Source organism: Podarcis filfolensis (genome assembly GCF_964270895.1).
Source record: "Podarcis filfolensis genome assembly, chromosome: 5".
NCBI lineage: Eukaryota > Metazoa > Chordata > Lepidosauria > Squamata > Lacertidae > Podarcis > Podarcis filfolensis.
Genome location: NC_139608.1, coordinates 90,316,452 through 90,334,890, shown reverse-complemented (window position 1 = coordinate 90,334,890; position 18,439 = coordinate 90,316,452). Strand labels below are relative to the sequence as shown.

Genomic DNA, 18,439 nt, shown 5'->3' with positions numbered 1-18,439 from the left:
GTGACTAGCCCAAGGTCACCCAGCAGCTGCATGTGGAGGAGCAGAGACGCGAACCCAGTTCACCAGGTTACGAGTCTACCGCTCTTAACCACTACACCACACTGGCTCACATTTTACTTCTGAATAACCCCTACAGGAATCAGCATCTCTCTTCGCGACGATTCACGCGTGTACAAGATTGCACGAATCCACCCGTTGAATCAGGAAGGACGAATAAGGGGTGTACACCAGTGAGGGGGGATGACATTCAGGGTGGTGTGACCTGTAAAATTTGCATCGGAGTGGAAGTGGAAGGGTACATACACAAACTCGAGTAATCACAGAGCTCCGGCTGCTCCTAGCCATCTACTCTGTGTGTATTGTGTGGGCTCAGGCCTTCCTGGGTCTGAAAGAGGAACCTGTGGGTGGGTTGGGTTGGGGTGTTCTTCTGCATGTCTTTCTTCCCCCTTTGTGGACTTCTCATAAGAACTGGGACTGGGTCAGTGATATCCTTGAGATAGCAGAGGCCTGGGACAGATTTGCCGGGATGAAACATTCACCTTCCCTAATTTTCACTTCCTGCCTTTTGCTCCGATGGGGCCTTTCGTTTTGGACCTCTAGTTTAGCTGGACCTGTGCAGCCGCAACATTTCCTTAGCCTTGATGAGTGCCACCTCAGGGGGAACTTCCATGTGAGGTCTAACGCCCACACCCTCCCAGGTGTCATCCATGGAAATGATGGATCTGGAAGTTGGAATGGTGAGGTAGAGGCTGGTGCCATCCACGTGGTATGTCTGAGGCTGGAGGCAACCCCCGCTGGTCCTTTGCCCAACGATGAAGGCTCTGCCCAGTCTCTTCATGATGAACACAAATTCCTCGGCAGCACCGGCAGTGACAGAGCTGGTGAGGATGACTAGGCCTTTATTGGAACCATATCTCATACCTTCAAGAGGCAAGATAACATGCAGTAGGTTAGTGCATTCGTCCCTTTCAACCCTATGATTGGCTCCCCTCCTCCTTGCAGCTATGAAATAAGAGGTAATAAGACCTCAAGCGTTCAAAATCATCAACAAAATTGAAATCCTTACTTAATTTACATAGGCTGGATCTACAAAGCTATAAAAAACCGCTATGGGGGGAAAGTTGTAAAAGCTCACAATGGAAATTATTATTGACTTTCCATTTCAGCTCTACAGCGCCATCTGGTGTCACAGTGTTATAACGCATTTATAACGTTATAATTCGACTAATGTAGTTGAGTCCATAGTGTCTCAATTTTAGAAGTGCCTTATATGAATCTTGTTTCTGCTTACAGCAATCCTGAAAAGCAAGTGGCTATTCCTTCTGCTCTACAGATTCCAAATTAAGGCCGAAAAAGTGCAGCTTGAGAAAGGCCACACAGACAGCCAGAACCAGGCAACTGTTTGAAGCGAGAGTAATGTCATCCTTGACCCGGACCCCTGAGGAAGATGCAGGAGGAAATACAAGCTGCTCTACCCAGTGGGGAACTTTCGGTGCCTTCCCTGGTCCCTCCTGACCTGAGGATTTAGCTCTCCCACTTTCCTCACACTCAGTGGTCAAGCCCCAGTAACACCCCATTTTCAAACATTACAAAAAGTGAGGTGTTAAACACTGTTTCCCCATGTATTCATTGCGTTCCCCCATTTCTTAATCAGAACTGCTTGACAATGATCCATGCTTTCAGCCGTTCTGACATTTCACAAATCAGTGGCTTTCTAATATACCATATTTTTCGCTCTATAGGACGCACCTTTTCCCCTCCAAAAATTAAGGGGAAATGTGTGTGCTTCCTATGGAGTGAATGCAGGCTCCTTGGCTTCAGCGATAGCAACGCGAAGCCTCCGAAGCGCAGAGGGAGCGCTCCCTCCATGCTCCTTGGCTTCGCATTGCTTTCGCTGAAGCCAGGAGAGCGAGAGGGGGCGGTGCACACTGACCCCTCTTGCTTTCCAGGCTTCAGGGATAGCTGCTTGAAGCCTTCGGAGCGCAGCGCGAGTTCCCGCTGCGCTCCGGAGGCTTCAGGTTCCTTTCGCTGAAGCCAGGAGAGCAAGTCTCTCCTGGCTTCAGCAGAGAGGGAGAACTGCGCAGCGCCCCTTCAGCGAAGCAGGAGGAGAAATGGAAGGGGCTCCGTTTCTCCTGCCGCTTTGCTGAAGGGGCGCTGAGCAGAGAGGGGGAGAATTTTTTTTCTTGTTCTCCCCCTCTAAAACAGGGTGTGTCCTATGGTTGCGTGCGTCCTATAGAGTGAAAAATACGGTAGGTATCAGGAAATCTATTGGCACCTACAAACCAAAAGTATAATTGCTCTCACCTGTAAGCTGCGAAAGGGTCCACATGTCTCTGGTGGTATCATTGGGTCTGTTGTAGACCTTGTCCAGAAGAACTGGGTGTCCTTCATCAAAGAAATAGGAGCACAGAGCTGCTACGGAAGATGAAGAGCCTCCTATATTATATCTAAACAGAGGAGGAAAGCCCAGATCACATAAGGTTCAACCTGAGGGACAAGGCAGACATACTTTCTAAAATGTGCTGCATGGTTTGAACACACGTATATTCAGTGAAGGGAGGGAATCTGGATCACAGACAGAGGTACTGTTCTTGGGGGACAGGGGGCGGGCTGGTGTGGAGGACTCCCTGGTCCTGAATGGGATAACTGTGCCCCTGATGGACCAAGTGCGCAGCCTGGGAGTCATTTTGGACTCACAGCTGTCCATGGAGGCGCAGGTCAATTCTGCATCCAGGGCAGCTGTCTGCCAGCTCCACCTGGTGTGCAGGCTGAGGCCCTACCTGCCCGCAGACTCTCTCACCAGAGTGGTTATTTCCCGCCTGGACTACTGCAATGTGCTCTACGTGGGGCTACCTTTGAAGGTGACTTGGAAACTACAACTAATCCAGAATACAGCAACCAGACTGGTGACTGGGAGCAGCCACCAAAGCCATATAACACTGGTCCTGAAAGACCTACATTGGCTCCCAGTACGTTTCCGAGCACAATTCAAAGTGTTGGTGCTCACTTTTAAAGCCTTAAACGGCCTCTGCCCAGTATACCTGAAGGAACATCTCAACCGCCATCATTCAGCCCAGACACTGAGAAACTCCACCGAGGGTCTTCTTGGTGGTTCCCTCACTGCAAGAAGTGAGGTTACAGGAAACCAGGGAGAGGGCCTTCTTGGCAGTGGTGCCCGCCCTGTGGAACGCCCTCCCACCAGATGTTAAGGAAATAAACAACTATCTGACTTTTAGAAGACATCTGAAGGCAGCCCTGTTTAGGGAAGTTTTAATGTTTGATGTTTTATCACTTTATTATTATTATATTCTGCTGGGAGCCACCCAGAGTGGCTGGGGAAACCCAGCCAGATGGGCAGAGTCTGTATGTATGTATGTATGTATGTATGTATGTATGTATAAATAAATAAATAAATAAATAAATATTGTTATTGTTATTGTTATTGTTATTGTTATTGTTATTGTTATTATCATTATCACAATCATCATCACAGGTTCACTATGAAGGTCCGAATCTATAGCCTGCTGCCATATAACTGCACATATGACATTTGAAATGTTCAGTTGCACCCATGCAAGTGGTTAAGGGGCAAAGAGATTAAATCTGAAGCTTTGAGAAACAACACTTTTACTGTGTACGTTCCATTTTGAAAATTACAATTAATTCCATAAATTGCTGATCCCCCAAAACATGAAGCCTTTTTGCTAGGGATAATTGGGATGGAAGCTCTGAAGAAGCTGACTAATTTTTTATTTTTATGCATGTGCAGCAACTACAGAATCTTATACATGCCGAAAAAGGAAGAGATTCCAACCAAAGAAGAATGGCTTATAAAATTAATCGATTATGCTGAAATGGCGAAATTGATTGTAAAACGTAACAGATCAACATGACGAATTGTTTATGGAAAATTGGAGGCCTTTATTAGACTGTCAAAATATTTTAGCGATATGAACTAGTGAGCAGGATTTGAGATATAAGCGGCGGGGGGCTGAAATGACAAGATGGACTTGGGAAGTCAAAAAGAAAAATATAAGTGAGCGATGTATGCGGCGTAAATTTGTTTTAACCTTAGGAAAAATCAAATAAACATTAACATTTAAAGAAAGAAAAGAAAACTATGATTAATTCCTCATTGATTTCATCCAGTCCCTAATAATTTTTGGTCTAGCAGTTACCTCAGGTCTATGATTAGCGCATCCGTGTGGGCAATCTTCTCCCAAACGTGCTTCAGAAGCAGCTCAGAGAGTTGAGACAAAAGATCGCAGTCGGCAAACATATCGAACCTCAAGTAGCCCACGTTGTTCTCAAGTACGTTGGTGTGGTAGGAGAACTTCACGAGGTCTTCAAACATTTCGGGAGGAGGGATCTGCCATGGTTTGAAGAACATGGGTTAAAGAACATAGAAGGGCAACGTCAAATGAATGAACGAGGTGGAGATCTTGAGCACATCATAGCTCCTAGTCTCATTGAAATTAAGCCAGGGTTGAATAGAGTGTAGAACTAGGGGAGACCAAGGTTCAAATCTCTACTCAGCCATGATGGCCTGTGCCTCTTTCTTAGTCTGCCTCATTCCTACCTCACATGGTTGTTGTGAGAATGAAATGGTGGGAAGGAGAGAACCATATACACCGCCTTGAGTTCCTTAAAGGGGGAATATAAAAAGGACCCCTGACCATTAGGTCCAGTCGTGACCGACACTGGGGTTGCGGCGCTCATCTCGCTTTATTGGCCGAGGGAGCCGGTGTACAGCTTCCGGGTCATGTGGCCAGCATGACAAAGCCGCTTCTGGCGAACCAGAGCAGCACACGGAAACGCCGTTTACCTTCCCGCCAGAGCGGTAGCTATTTATCTACTTGCACTTTGACGTGCTTTCAAACTGCTAGGTTGGCAGGAGCTGGGACCGAGCAACGGGAGCTCACCCTGTCACGGGGATTCGAACCGCCGACCTTCTGATCGGCAAGTCCTAGGCTCTGTGGTTTAACCCACAGCACCACCCGCGTCCCAAGGGGGAATATACATGAGAATAAATAAATCTTGTTTCTCTACTGGGTGCCCCTTGTACTCTGAACCTGTCAGAAACTATGAGGGGACAGCAACTTCCCTCCTGAGCAGATACAGTGGTACCTTGGGTTACATACGCTTCAGGTTACATACGCTTCAGGTTACAGACTCCGCTAACCCAGAAATAGTGCTTCAGGTTAAGAACTTTGCTTCAGGATGAGAACAGAAATTGTGTTCCAGCGGTGCGGCGGCAGCAGGAGGCCCCATTAGCTAAAGTGGTGCTTCAGGTTAAGAACAGTTTCAGGTTAAGAACGGACCTCCGGAACGAATTGAGTACTTAACCTGAGGTACCACTGTATATGCATTTTAATGCGAAAACTTCTCAGTTACAGTAAAAGCATTTCACGCACTTGCAAGCCTGGGGTAAGAAGAAATCAGAATTTTAAATGAATGTGTTGAAACCTGCAATAATAATATCTTTAAAATGAACCACGGCCATCTGTTGAACCTATTGAGTTAAGGCTGCTTTCCTGTGTTAAAGAACAAACCATGGAGGCAAACATTGGACGTTGTGTTTTATTAGTGTAGGTTACCTGCAGACTCAGGGACTAGACCAGTGGTTCTCAACCTGTTGGTCCCCAGATGTTGTTGGACTACAACTCCCATCATCCCTGACCACTGATCATGCTGGCTAGGAATGATGGGAGTTGTAGTCCAACAACATCTGGGGACCCACAGGTTGAGAACCACTGGACTAGACAGAGGGCCTTCTCGGTAGTGGCGCCCGCCCTGTGGAACGCCCTCCCATCAGATGTCAAAGAAATAAACAACTATCTGACCTTTAGAAGACATCTGAAGGCAACCCTGTTTAGGGAACTTTTTAATGTTTGATGTTTTATCGTGTTTTTAATATTCTTTTGGGAGCCAGCCAGATGGGCAGGTTATGTATGTATGTATGTATGTATGTATGTATGTATAAATAAATAAATAAATACAGTCATCACGGGCTGTAGCCTCCGAGAGATGGACCTCCATGATTACCCACAAGACCCATGATCAGAGGACCCATGTTACTGAGCTGTGCATTATCTTCACTTGTGAATAATTATGCATATTTATGGTGCTGGAGGAGACTCTTGAGAGTCCCATGGACTGCAAGAAGATCAAACGTATCCATTCTTAAGGAAATCAGTCCTGAGTGCTCACTGGAAGGACAGATCCTGAAGCTGAGACTCCAATACTTTGGCCACCTCATGAGAAGAGAAGACTCCCTGGAAAAGACCCTGATGTTGGGAAAGAAGGAGGGCACAAGGAGAAGGGGACGACAGAGGATGAGATGGTTGGATAGCGTTCTCGAAGCTACCAGCATGAGTTTGACCAAACTGCGGGAGGCAGTGGAAGACAGGAGTGCCTGGCGTGCTCTGGTCCATGGGGTCACGAAGGGTTGGACACGACTAAACGACTAAACAACAACAACAAATGACTTTATCAACAAAGTTTTTGCTTAGATACTGCTAACCTTTGCTTCTGAATCTATACCGCCCAAGCCTATCCATGGTACCTTAAATTGCACCCTGCCCTGGGATTTGCTTTTAAATAGGCATGCAGATAATTGCAGCAGTTGTATGCTTGCCATATGTCAGGAAAATCCCTGACATGTCCTGGTCATCAGGTGCACAAATGGTATTGGGGGATTTTTGCCGAATTGGCAAAAGGTCAGGGAAAACCCGGATGTATGGCAACGCAGTGGAAAAAGCAGAGGAAACAGCTAAAAAAAAGCTTAAAATCACTGTTTGGGTTAGTCCACCCCTCCCAAAAAAGCTCAAAATTTGGGTTTGTTCCCAAAAATAAGCTTAACAATTTTGGGGGTTTCCTAAAAAAAGTTCAGCGACTTTGCAGGTGTCAGGAATTTTACTTTTTGAACTATGGCAACCCTCAGCAGAGAATCCGTTACACTGGAGAACTGAGACAGGATTGCCATCACTTGCCCTGATATGCCCACATGTTCCTTGCAGCTTCTGACTTTTGAACAGAGCATGTGCGATGATACAGTCTGTGTTTAGAATCTGCAGAGTGCAGGTCATGCAGTCAGAACAGGTGCATGTTCAGAGTGCAGGAGGCTCTGCTCAGAAATTACCATATATTTTGCTCTATAAGACTCACTTTTTCCCTCCTAAAAAGTAAGGGGAAATGTGTGTGCGTCTTATGGAGTGAATGCAGGCTGCGCAGCTACCCCAGAAGCCAGAACAGCAAGAGGGATTGCTGCTTGCACTGCACAGCGATCCCTCTTGCTGTTCTGGCTTCTGAGATTCAGAATATTTTTTTTCTTGTTTTCCTCCTCCAAAAACTAGGTGCGTCTTGTGGTCTGGTGCGTCTTATAGAGCGAAAAATACGGTATGCTAAATGCATACATCTAGCTTGGCCCTAAATTGTAACTGGGGGATGACACACCCTGAACAACAGGAAGGGCAAAAAACTGATATGGGCAACAATAAAAGTGTCTTTCGTCTTAAAAACAAACAAACTGTAGAAAGGGATAGTAACACTGTGGAGAGAATAGGGCAACTTACTATTTTGCTAGTTATGCTGTTTCAAATGTGCCTTTTATATTTGACTTCACTTAGTCATGCTTTCTTTTGAAATGTTTAAGATTTTTTTTGCTTAACTTTGCTCTGCTAAATGTGGATTCTACAGTTGACCTCCTCTGTAGTTTTTTTTTTTTTTAATGTTCAGGATAATATTTTAGTTTCCTATTAATTATGTCTGAATGAATGTTAATTGTATTTAAATGTATGCTTTATAATCAACTTTCTTCAGTAATGTTTTATTCTAAATTGTTTTATTTGCTGTTTTAATGTAGGTTGTAAACTGCTTTGAGATCCCCCCTAAAAATATACAGCAGTATAGAAATGAAATTATTATTATTAATAATAATAATAATACACATGATTTGCCACTGATCCTCTATAACGTGGCAGGGTAGCAGAAAGTTCAGTGATGCCATAGGATGACAAAGTAAACACACATACACATACACACACGTTTGCCACATTTCCCAGCAGGGCCGGCCCACACATTAGGCAGGGTGAAGCAGTCACCTTGGGTAGCAGAAACCGAAGAGGTAGTACACCCCGAATAGGAACTTACCTGCATGGGCACGATACCTGGGATGTGGTCCTTTGAATGCTCAGGGATGTGGGTGACCTTGAGGTGCCTATCTCCAGAGAGAGCTTTTAGGTTAGCGTTCATTTTCTCAGCCAGTTCCACCTCACAGTTGACATTTCTGTAGGCGGCTTGCTCAGCGAGCTTGGCTGCCACTGTAGCCCCGATATCCACAAAGGCATAGTTGTCGGCCACCAGTTTGCCCACGGTCTGCAGCACGCTGGGCAACCTGGCGCGCAAGGCAATGATCTTCTGGGCGGAAGCCAAGGCCTCTGGAGCCTGCGCGGTGACGTGGGGCTCCACTCCAGACAAGCTCCACACTTTGCCAGTGACTGGACTGAGTACCACTTGGCTGGGGATCGATGCGTACAACGGGCTGCTGCCTATGTGGTAATTACCCGCCGAAAGCGAGCCCCCGACCGTGGGCTCCCCAATTACTGTGGCACGATGCAGGTCCTTTAAAGAACGAGTGAGGGCTTCGGCTGCCGAGCCACTCATGTGGCTAATTAGGATATAGACATCCTTAGCCGAGCCGTAACGTTTGCCGGTCACCTCGGGCAAAGTCCACACCTCGGTACTTTGAGAGGTGCTGCGGTCAAAAATTGTGTACAGGTGTCGCTGAGGAGCGGCGTCAAAGAAGTAGGAGCAAAAAATGGGCACTCCGTTGGAGTAACTGCCTGTGTTGTAGCGCATGTCGACGACAATAGCTTCCGTTTCCACCAACTTGTCCCAAACCATGTGCAGCACCTGTGGCCCGATAGCCTTCACCGTCTCCGCCTCAGCCATCATGTCAAAACGCAGGTACCCCACGTTGCCTGGCAACACCTCCACCTTGAAAAGAGCCTCGATGAGGTAAGCCAGTTCCTCGGCAGTGGGCATCTTGTCGGGAGAGTGCTCCTCTGGAGGCGGCGCCACGTGGCTGTGGAAGATGTGCAGCTGATGATCCCCAGAGGTTTCTTGAAGGTCGCTGGTCAGCTGAGAAGCGAGGGTCTCAAAGTCCACGACTGAGCGATACCCGCCTTTGGCCAGCTTGGAACGGAGGGCGCCACTGATCCTGGTGGCCATTTCCGGTATGGCATAGTGGGCCTCCAGCAACTGCCTTACTTCCTCGACAAGTACTCCCATGCCGTTGTGGAACGCCAGTATTTCCTGTGCCTTTTTAAGAGCCTCATCAGCCAACACAATGGCATCGGGAACCACCCCGCCACCCAGCCAACACTCCCCGTGGTTGTCGATAAAAGAGACGACCGGCACGTTGACCAGAAGGCCGCAATCTGCTCCTTCATTGAGCTGCAAAATGCAGAAGGTGTGCGAGTGGGTCAAGATACCTGCTGTAATCTCGCCAACCAGGGTGGCACGGCCAAGGGACTGCATGAGGTAAGCAAACTCCTCGGCGGCTGTGGCTGTGTGGTGGCTTGTGAGCAGGTAGACGCCCCGCCGAGCTCCATAGGGCTTGCCTAGCATTTCAGCCCTGCTGTTGTAGTCCTGCGACTGGTTTGTGCGCCTGTCATAGGTGGTGAAGAAATGCACAGCGCCAGCGGAAGGGTCTTGGAAGTAGGAGAGCAACACCGGCACAGCGGTTGAGGAGGGGCCTCCGATGTTGTACCGTAGGTCCATGATCAAACTGTCTGTGGCTTCCAGGGGCTCCCAGACTTGATGTACGAGGTAGGGCCCTAGCTTGACCAGCACTGTAGCATCAGCAAACTCGTCGAAGCGCATGTAGCCCACGTTGCCTGGCAGTACCGACACCTTGAACACGGTATTTACCAGGGCGTGCATGAGTTGCTCGTCGTTTGGTAGGTCGGTAGCCATGGCAACCTGCTCCTCGGCGGGCACAGCTGCAAATTCGCCCGGGGCGGCAACCCGCAAGAATAGGCGCGGGTCTTCCGACGCAGTGTGCAGTTCGGCGTTGAGCTTGGAAGCCAGCTCAGTTGCCGATAGGACGGAAGAGTGGTCGAAAGCGGAGAGGTGCGTCAGCAGGGTGGGGACCCGGTCTACCACGGAATAGTTGTCCTTCAGGATACCCATCAAGAGGCTGATACTGCCAGGGATAGCTTTGCGTAGCGAAATGATGCCCAGGGCTTTCTTCAAAGCTTGCTCTGATGAGGCAGCTATGCATGGCTCCACGCCACCGATTTCCCAGCTTTGCCCATTTCCACTCAAGGGGCTCACAGAGCAGGATAGGGGAATTGTCATGTAGAATGGGGAAGCCCCAATCTGCAACTTTTGGATGCTCAAGGAGCCCCCGGCTGACTTCTCCCCCACTATGATAGCCCTGTGCATTTGTTTGAGGATATAGGCCACATCTTCCGCCACCCCTGTGGTGTGCTGGCTTATCAACAAAACAACGTCCTTCTCCTTGCTATATCTCACACCCAGCACCTTCGGCAAAGTCCAGATTTCCACGGTCGTATTGGATGGCCGGTTGTATATGGTGTCCACATGCAGCACCCTGTCCTCATTGTACAAGTAAGAGATAATGAACGAGATGCCGGAAACCTGCCCTCCGGTGCTGTAACGCAGGTCGAGGACCAGAGCTGACGTCTCCATCAAGGTTTTCCACACCTTTTCTACCAGGAAAGCCCCAATCTGCTCCACAGCATCCTGACCGATGATGGAGTCGATCCTTAGGTAGCCTACGTTGCCCTCCAGCACCTCGGACTTCACTGTGTGTTGGATGAGATTTAAGAGCTGCTCCGAGGTCAGAGAAATCTTTGCTTCTTGTTTGGGGGCAACGGGAGCTGAGGGCTCATAAGAAATCACCAGCCGCGGGTCGTTAAGGGCTCCTTGCACCCCAGCTGTCAGAACAGTTGCCAAAAGTTTGGGATCGGAAATGTCCCAGAACTCGCCGCCCTTGACGGCTTGCTCGATGGCTTCTTGCATCCCCACTAGGTTTTCGGGAAAGCAATAATTATCCAGCAGAAGCTTTGCCATATCCAACACCAGTGTGGACTGGAGGACGCCCTCAGTACAGCTGCCACAACACATCAGGGCCACCCACAGCAGGAGATGTTCCCTGATCATTTTCTTTGGTCGGGATAGTGCAAAGTGAAATGTGCAGCAAGAGAAATCCAAACCACTCGCAGTCCGGGAGGATCTTAGCTTTCTGCCGGCGCTCTCTGTGAATCAGTGCTGAACAGCCAAGTATTACATTTGGAGAGCATGGAATATCCTTTAACTAGCCCTTAAATCTGGCTCTAACCCCTTAATCTCATTAAACTGGAGGGCATCAGACAAAGGCCACACAAAGTGCAGCTTCATCGCGCAACAATCCCTCTTACAAAACGGCCTTTAAGGAGCTTTAGGAAGCCAAGAGAAGCGCTTAGATCGGGGGGTTTCCAAATGGTAGTCTGTGGAACGCCAGTGGTCATTCAGGCGGGGCGTGGCAGGTGTGTGAAAAACACTTAAAATCTGAATGGTAAGGTAATAAAATTCAACGTAAGGAACAAAAGGATCAATCAAGAGTAACTGAATATCATACAGCGCCTACAGCACATTGTAACTGATACAACAGGCAGAAAAATCAGTAAGTGGTCTGCCGACAACCCCAGTAATTTCCAAGTGGTCCTTGGGCCACTTTTTTAGGAGACTCTTGTGGGAAACTGACTACATTTGACCTTGTTTAATGTTTATTATGTTTTTGTATGTGCTGGAAGCTGCCCAGAGTGGCTGGGGCAACCCAGTTGGATGGGCAGGGTATAAATATTATTATTATTATTATTATTATTATTATTATTATTATTATTATTGAATAGTACATCCCTATTTTCATTGGAGAAATGTTGGAGGGCATGGCAGTTTCTTTTCCTGGACCAATGATAGCTTCCCAATCCTCCAGCTTACATTCTACTTGCATTTGGTGTTTTGGATTTTTCCAACACTGAATATTTGCGCTGCAATCCCCTCCCCGTCAAGTAAGAATACATTTGCTGTTAGTGTTACTGACCATTCTCAGGACTGCACTTTTACTATGTCTGCTCACCAGAGTGTTGCTAAATCTGAGGCGACTTTAATCTTCACAATTTGTCATCAATTAGGATTTACTTGTAATACCAGCGCAGAACATATGGCCACTGCTTCCGGACAAGAGAAACTCAACCCGACAGACTGAAATAGAATGTGTGTGTTATTTCTTAAGCGCCATTCTATTGTGCTGCTTAGAGATTGAAAGAGGATCAGTCTAGACTTTATCCCTTTCAAATTTGCCGGTCTACGCAGTTTCCATGAGGATAAAATGTGAGTGCCAATTTACAGATTTTATAGAGTTAGGGTGAGACAGTTTCAATTTCCTCATCATCCTGGGGAAAAAGTGACAAGAGGGGTGCCGCAGGATTCTGTCCTGGGCCCGTTGTTCTTCAACATCTTTATAAATGACTTGGATAAAGGAATTGAGGGGATGCTCATCCAATCTGCAGATGAAACCAAATTGGGAAGGATAGCTAATGCCTTAGAAGATGGAATTGGGATTCAAGATGACCATCACAGACTGGAGAAATGGGCCAAAACTAACAAAAGGAATTTCAATAGCCAGTGTGGTGTAGTGGTTAAGAGCAGTGGACTCATAATCTGGTGAACCGGGTTCGATTCTCTGCCCTCCACATGCAGCTGCTGGGTGACCTTGGGCTAGTCCCACTTCTCTGAATTCTCTCAACCTCACTCACCTCACAGAGTGTTTGTTGTGGGGGAGGAAGGGAAAGGAGAATGTTAGCCGCTTTGAGACTCCTTAGGGTAGTGATAAAGCGGGATATCAAATCCAAACTCTTCTCTTCTTCTTCTTCAATGTCAGGTTCTGCACTTAGGCAGGAAGAACCAGCTGCAAAAATACAAGATGGGGGACACTTGGCTTGCTGGTAAAGGGTAAAGGGACCCCTGACTGTTAGGTCCAGTCACGGACGACTCTAGGGTTGTGGCTCTCATCTTGCTTTATTGGCCTAGGGAGCCGGCGTACAGCTTCTGGGTCATGTGGCCAGCATGACTAAGCCACTTCTGGCGAACCAGAGCAGCGCACGGAAATGCTGTTTACCTTCTCGCCGGAGTGGTACCTGTTTATCTACTTGCACTTTGACATGCTTTCGAACTGCTAGGTTGGCAGGAGCAGGGACCAAGCAACGGGAGCTCACCCTGTCATGGGGATTCGAACCACTGACCTTCTGATCAGCAAGTCCTAGGCTCTGTGGTTTAGACCACAGTGCCACCCGCGTCCCCGGCTTTCTGGTAGTACAGCTTAACATGAGTCCACAGTGCAATGCAGCAGAAGATAAAATGCTAATGCTATTCTAGGCTGCTTCAACAGAAGTATAGTGTCCAGGTCAAATAATATTCCTGCTCTATTCTGCCTTGGCCAGACCACACCTGGAATACTGTGTCCAATTATGGGCACTGCAATTTATGAAGGATGTTGACAAACTGGAGCGTGTACAGAGGAGGGTAACCAAGATGATCAAGAGTCTGGAAACCAAGCCTTATGAGGAACGGTTGAGGGAGCTGGGTATGTTTAGCCTGGAAAAGAGGAGACTGAGAGGAGATATGATGTCCATCTTCAAATATCTCAAGGGCTGTCACAAGGAAGATGGAGCAAGCTTGTTTTCTCCTGCTGTGGAAAGTAGGACTGAACGGATGGATTCAAATTACAAGAAAAGGGATTCCAACTAAACATTAGGAGGAACTTTCTGAAAGTAAGAGCTGCTCCAGAGGAACGGACTCCCTCAGAAGATGGACTCTCCTTCCTTGGAGGTTTTTAAACAGAGGTTGGATGGCCACCTGTCAGAGATTATTTAGTTGTGATTTCTGCATTGCAGGGGGGGTTGGACTAGATGATGCTTGGGGTCTCCTCCACTTCTACAATTCTATGATTCTAAGTAAGCCAGGTGTGTCCCGTCTTATATTTTAGCACCTGGTTATTCCTTCCTGGGACGTGGGTGGTGCTGTGGGTTAAACCACAGAGCCTAGGGCTTGCCGATCAGAAGGTCGGCGGTTCAAATCCCCGCGACAGGGTGAGCTCCCATTGCTTGTTCCCTGCTACTGCCAACCTAGCACGTCAAACGAAAGCACGTCAAAGTGCAAGTAGATAAATAGGTACCACTCCAGCGGGAAGGTAAATGGCATTTCCGTGCGCTGCTCTGGTTTGCCAGAAGTGGCTTAGTCATGCTGACCACATGACCCAGAAGCTGTATGCCGGCTCCCTCGGCCAATAAAGCGAGATGAGCGCCGCAACCCCAGAGTCGGTCACGAATGGACCTAATGGTCAGGGTTCCCTTTACCTTTTATTCCTGCCCAAGTGCAGAACCTGACATTTGTCCCAATAAATAAACGTTAAGTGTTGTACTCCTTCTCTAATCCAAGCCCTCTGTGTCAATGAAGGTCACTGAGGACTGCTGCAGCATTTTCTGGAACATAAGATTTATTCAGCTACAATTACCGGCTGAGCACAAAATAGAAAGAGTCCTTTGGTGCTTACGTTTATTTTATTTGATCATTCTTAATTTTTCTTCTTTGCTACCTGCTTTGAATGGGGCCCTGTACAAAAAAAGAGAAAAGAATCCAGATATCAGGGTTTAAAAATGCATCCTTTAAATAAACAAATAAATAAACACCCCTCCCTCCTTGTTTTTTAGCTGATGGGTGTGTGTTCTTACGACGATGGCCTCTCTGTGTGATTTGACTGGTCACCTGAGGATTTGTGAATGGAGATGTTAGAAAGCTCAGTGCTTTGAGTGTGGAGATAAAAGAGTCTGTTCCTCAGAAGGAGTTATGCCTTAGGAGTCTCCGACTCTGCTTCTTATCACTCGGATGTGTCTCATAAAGGGGTAAAAATAGAGGCATGCAGAATTATAGAAGATGTGGTACTGGCGACCGTGAAAAGGAAGTCACTGGGAAGAATGGAGGCCTGAGGCACTGAGCAGCGGTTTTAGCCCTTGAGGACTCTGCAATACCTGTGGTGGCAAAGGCCATTTTTTTTCTATTCTGCCACACGACCCCAGTGGAACTACATTCACTGCTTTAGGCAATTAGCTGAAATCCTTTGACCTCCGAGATTGTTTTCTAAGGGTGGAGATATACTGTAGGCATGCTTGTTTTAAGAGCTGTACAATATTTTAAACTGCAGTTTACCGGGGAGTAAATTCCACAGAGCTCTATGGGACACTTTTGAGAAAACATGTAGAGGATTGCTCTGGTGGTATTGATGACAGTTCATCTTTCAAGTACTTTATGAGAGAGAAGAGGCAGAAAAATATTTTATTTACGCACTAGAAAACTGCATTTTACCCAACATGCCCCTCTGTCCATTTGCTTTGACAGACATTTTGGTCTTAGTATGTAATTTTAGGGAATTTGAGTCTCTGGCATGGTTTTCTAGCTTTGTTCAGCCTCATTGAGCCTGGTTATCCTTAGTTTTAAATTCCCTTTTTATCCCTCTGCAGGACATACCTGAAAACTGAGAAAGAACAATAGCAATTAAGATTCCTAAGTAGGGATGGGAGAATCTGTTAGCTTTCAGTTTCTCATTTTTTCCCAATCTTAAATTTAGTTTTCCAGGTTTCCACATCAATTTGCAATTTTGTTTTGTTTTATTTTTTTAAAAAAAAAACAAGTCCTCACAACAATTTTTCAGCATTTTAGGGCACGTTTTATCTGCTTATACACATCTGGGCAACTGATGCTTCCTAGCAGAATGCATGTAGTAGTTTATTTTCAGAAATATATGCAACTCTGTACACACTTTCCCCCTCATAAATGCATTTTTGTGCAGATGTTTGGGTTGGTTGCAAAATTTGGAGAGGCGCAAATTTCAAAGGATGTTAAAATGCACACTGAACTGAATTTATCCCCAGTCTCTGTGGTCGAGTTACCGTATTTTTCGCTCCATAAGAAACACCTGACCATAAGACACACCTAGTTTTTAGAGGAGGAAAACAAGAAAAACAAAATATTCTGAACGAAATGGTGGATGTATGATTTTTGTGGTTCATGCTGTGGCCACAGACATGTGATCTGATGGTGAATTTGGGGTGACCCAATGCAAAAATCCTGAGGATCCATGGGCTTTTACCTTCCCCCTCCCAGGCAGCCTCCGCTAGCATCCCTTATCTCTCTTTGGATCCCACCGATCAGCTGTTTCCTTTCAACACTCCCTTCCCTTTTGTTTGTCTTAGTGTCCTTTCCTTAGCTGGACCAGTTTTTTCCTCCTCCTTTTCTTCTCATTTATCTCCTTATTGCTTTAGTCTTCTTGTTTCCCCCCTCTTGTTTGCAAGTTTGCTGTCTTTACCTCCCCCCTCCCAGGCAGCCTCCTTTATCTCTAGCGTCCCTTATCTCTCTCCCCAATTGGCAAACGATCAGCGGCTTTGTTTCAACACCACTTCCCTCTTTCAAAAAAAAAGAGCATGATCTGCTTTTTGCCCCTGGGCAATTCAGCTCCAGGGACCACACATTCGCTCCATAAGACTCACAGACATTTCCCCTTACTTTTTAGGAAGAAAAAGGTGTGTCTTATGGAGCAAGAAATACGGTAACTGTTGCTCCAGCAGAAAAGCCGCTGTGGATTGATTGATTGATTGATTGATTGCATTCATATTATTCCTTTTTTCTCCCAGGACTTCAAAGTGGTTCTTCCTCTCCTCATTTAATCCCCATGACAACCCTGTGAGGTAGGTTAGGCTGAAAGTGAGTGGCTGCCCCAAAGTCACCCAGTGAGCGTCATGGCTGAATGGGGATTATGAATCTCTGTTTCCCAGTCTGACACTCTAACCCAGCTTTTCTCAACTTTGGGTTTCCAGGTGTTCTTGAACTTCATTCCCCATCAGTTCCTGACCACTGGCCATACTGGCTAGGAATGACAGGAGTTATAGTCCAACAACCTCTAGGGATCAAAGGTTGAGAAAGTCTGCTCTAACCACTACATCACACAGTCCTCCTCCCTACTACTGCAGGTGAGAGAGAAAGCTGTCAAAAGGAAGGAGGGAGGGAGAATGAAAAAGCCACATTTGCCTTGCCTCCCAGTTGTTAACAGAAAAATCCGAGGGCTCCCTTGGACAAAAACAAAGACACCAACCGGGATAACTTGGAGCAAAACAGCAGCCTGTAGGCTTGGCCTTTATTAAATACTGTCGCGACAGGACTCCCACCCGCAACAAGATGAAGCAAAATGGAAGTCCAGAACAAAAGAAGACCCCAACTTTTATTAGTTACTAATCCCCCAAACTACACCCCTAAGACTACATCACAACTACATCACAACTACATCAGAAAAAAGGAGAGGTTGAGGAAGGAGTTGTGGAGGTAACCTGAGTATCTTGTCACCTGGCTGGTTCCTCCTTTCCCCCTCCCCATGAGTACTTTCCAGGTGACAAAGGGGAGTTGGCAGTTTCCTGCCCCCAGAGGGAAGATCTGATCATTGTCCTTTGTTCCAGTCCATGTTGAATCCACTCCCATATGCAAGTCCTTTGTGACCTTGATGGTCTTCTGTCTGGGACCATCAAGGTTGTCATGCCAACTGGGTAGGGCTCCTGTGTATGTGCTGGTATGGTTAAGGGATTATGGCCATCCTGTATCAAACCACCCCCCTTTGATAGTCCTTCCTTCATAGAGTAAAATAAAAGTGGACCGGTGTAAATCCGATGTATGGTTGATTTACTATGAATTTATAACAGAAACATTGCTTATGTTGTGTGTGTGTGTGTGTGTGTGTGTGTCGTGTTTGTACAAACTGAATGATTGGGGGGGGGGGGTTTCCTGCAACACAGTTCAGTGGTGGATTCCAAAGAATACATTCATTAATTGTTATTCAAAGTACAATTACAAATGTACTATGCCCTGATGCACCTAGAGGACACTACGACATGGGCGGAAGAAGGTTTCTGCACACATTGCTGGGTGAAGGGCTGAGTATCTTGATGATGTGCTTTTGCATGCTGTTCCCCTCCCTGGTCCAGCTGCCAGGCCGGGGCTTCCTGTGCAGAATATATCCTTAAAACCTAAAAATCGTGGTGGTTGACTACTTGGAAGGGGGAGCAGGGCTGTTTGGAAGGGGCTGCATTTAGATCTCACATCACTCCTGTTTAAAAACAGCTGCGCCGGTCGCGAGTTTGTTTCTGGACCCAATGGGGTTAATGTTTAAAGCCCTAAACGACTCAAACCCCCAATACCTGAAAGAGCACCTCATTCCCTACAGACCCTCTCAGGTGTTAAGCTCAGCCCTGGGGCAGAGGACTTTTGGTAGCTCCACCACCCTCAGAAGTTCAAAAGGCAAATGCCTGGCATACCTATTTTAAGACCC

The 18,439-nt window shown here is 46.9% G+C and overlaps 1 protein-coding gene across 1 annotated transcript; it reads right to left on the bottom strand.

The window, feature by feature from the left end:
• Nucleotides 1-161: 161 nt before the first annotated feature.
• On the bottom strand, nt 162-11,294 carry RBP3 (retinol binding protein 3). The gene is made up of 4 exons (XM_083615534.1): nt 8,152-11,294; nt 4,179-4,369; nt 2,305-2,447; nt 162-921 (listed from the first exon to the last, which is right to left on the bottom strand). Exons 1-4 carry the CDS (start codon nt 11,188-11,190, stop codon nt 602-604), a joined length of 3,693 nt encoding a protein of 1,230 aa, XP_083471660.1. The 5' UTR covers nt 11,191-11,294; the 3' UTR covers nt 162-601.
• Between the last annotated feature and the right edge of the window lie 7,145 nt (nt 11,295-18,439).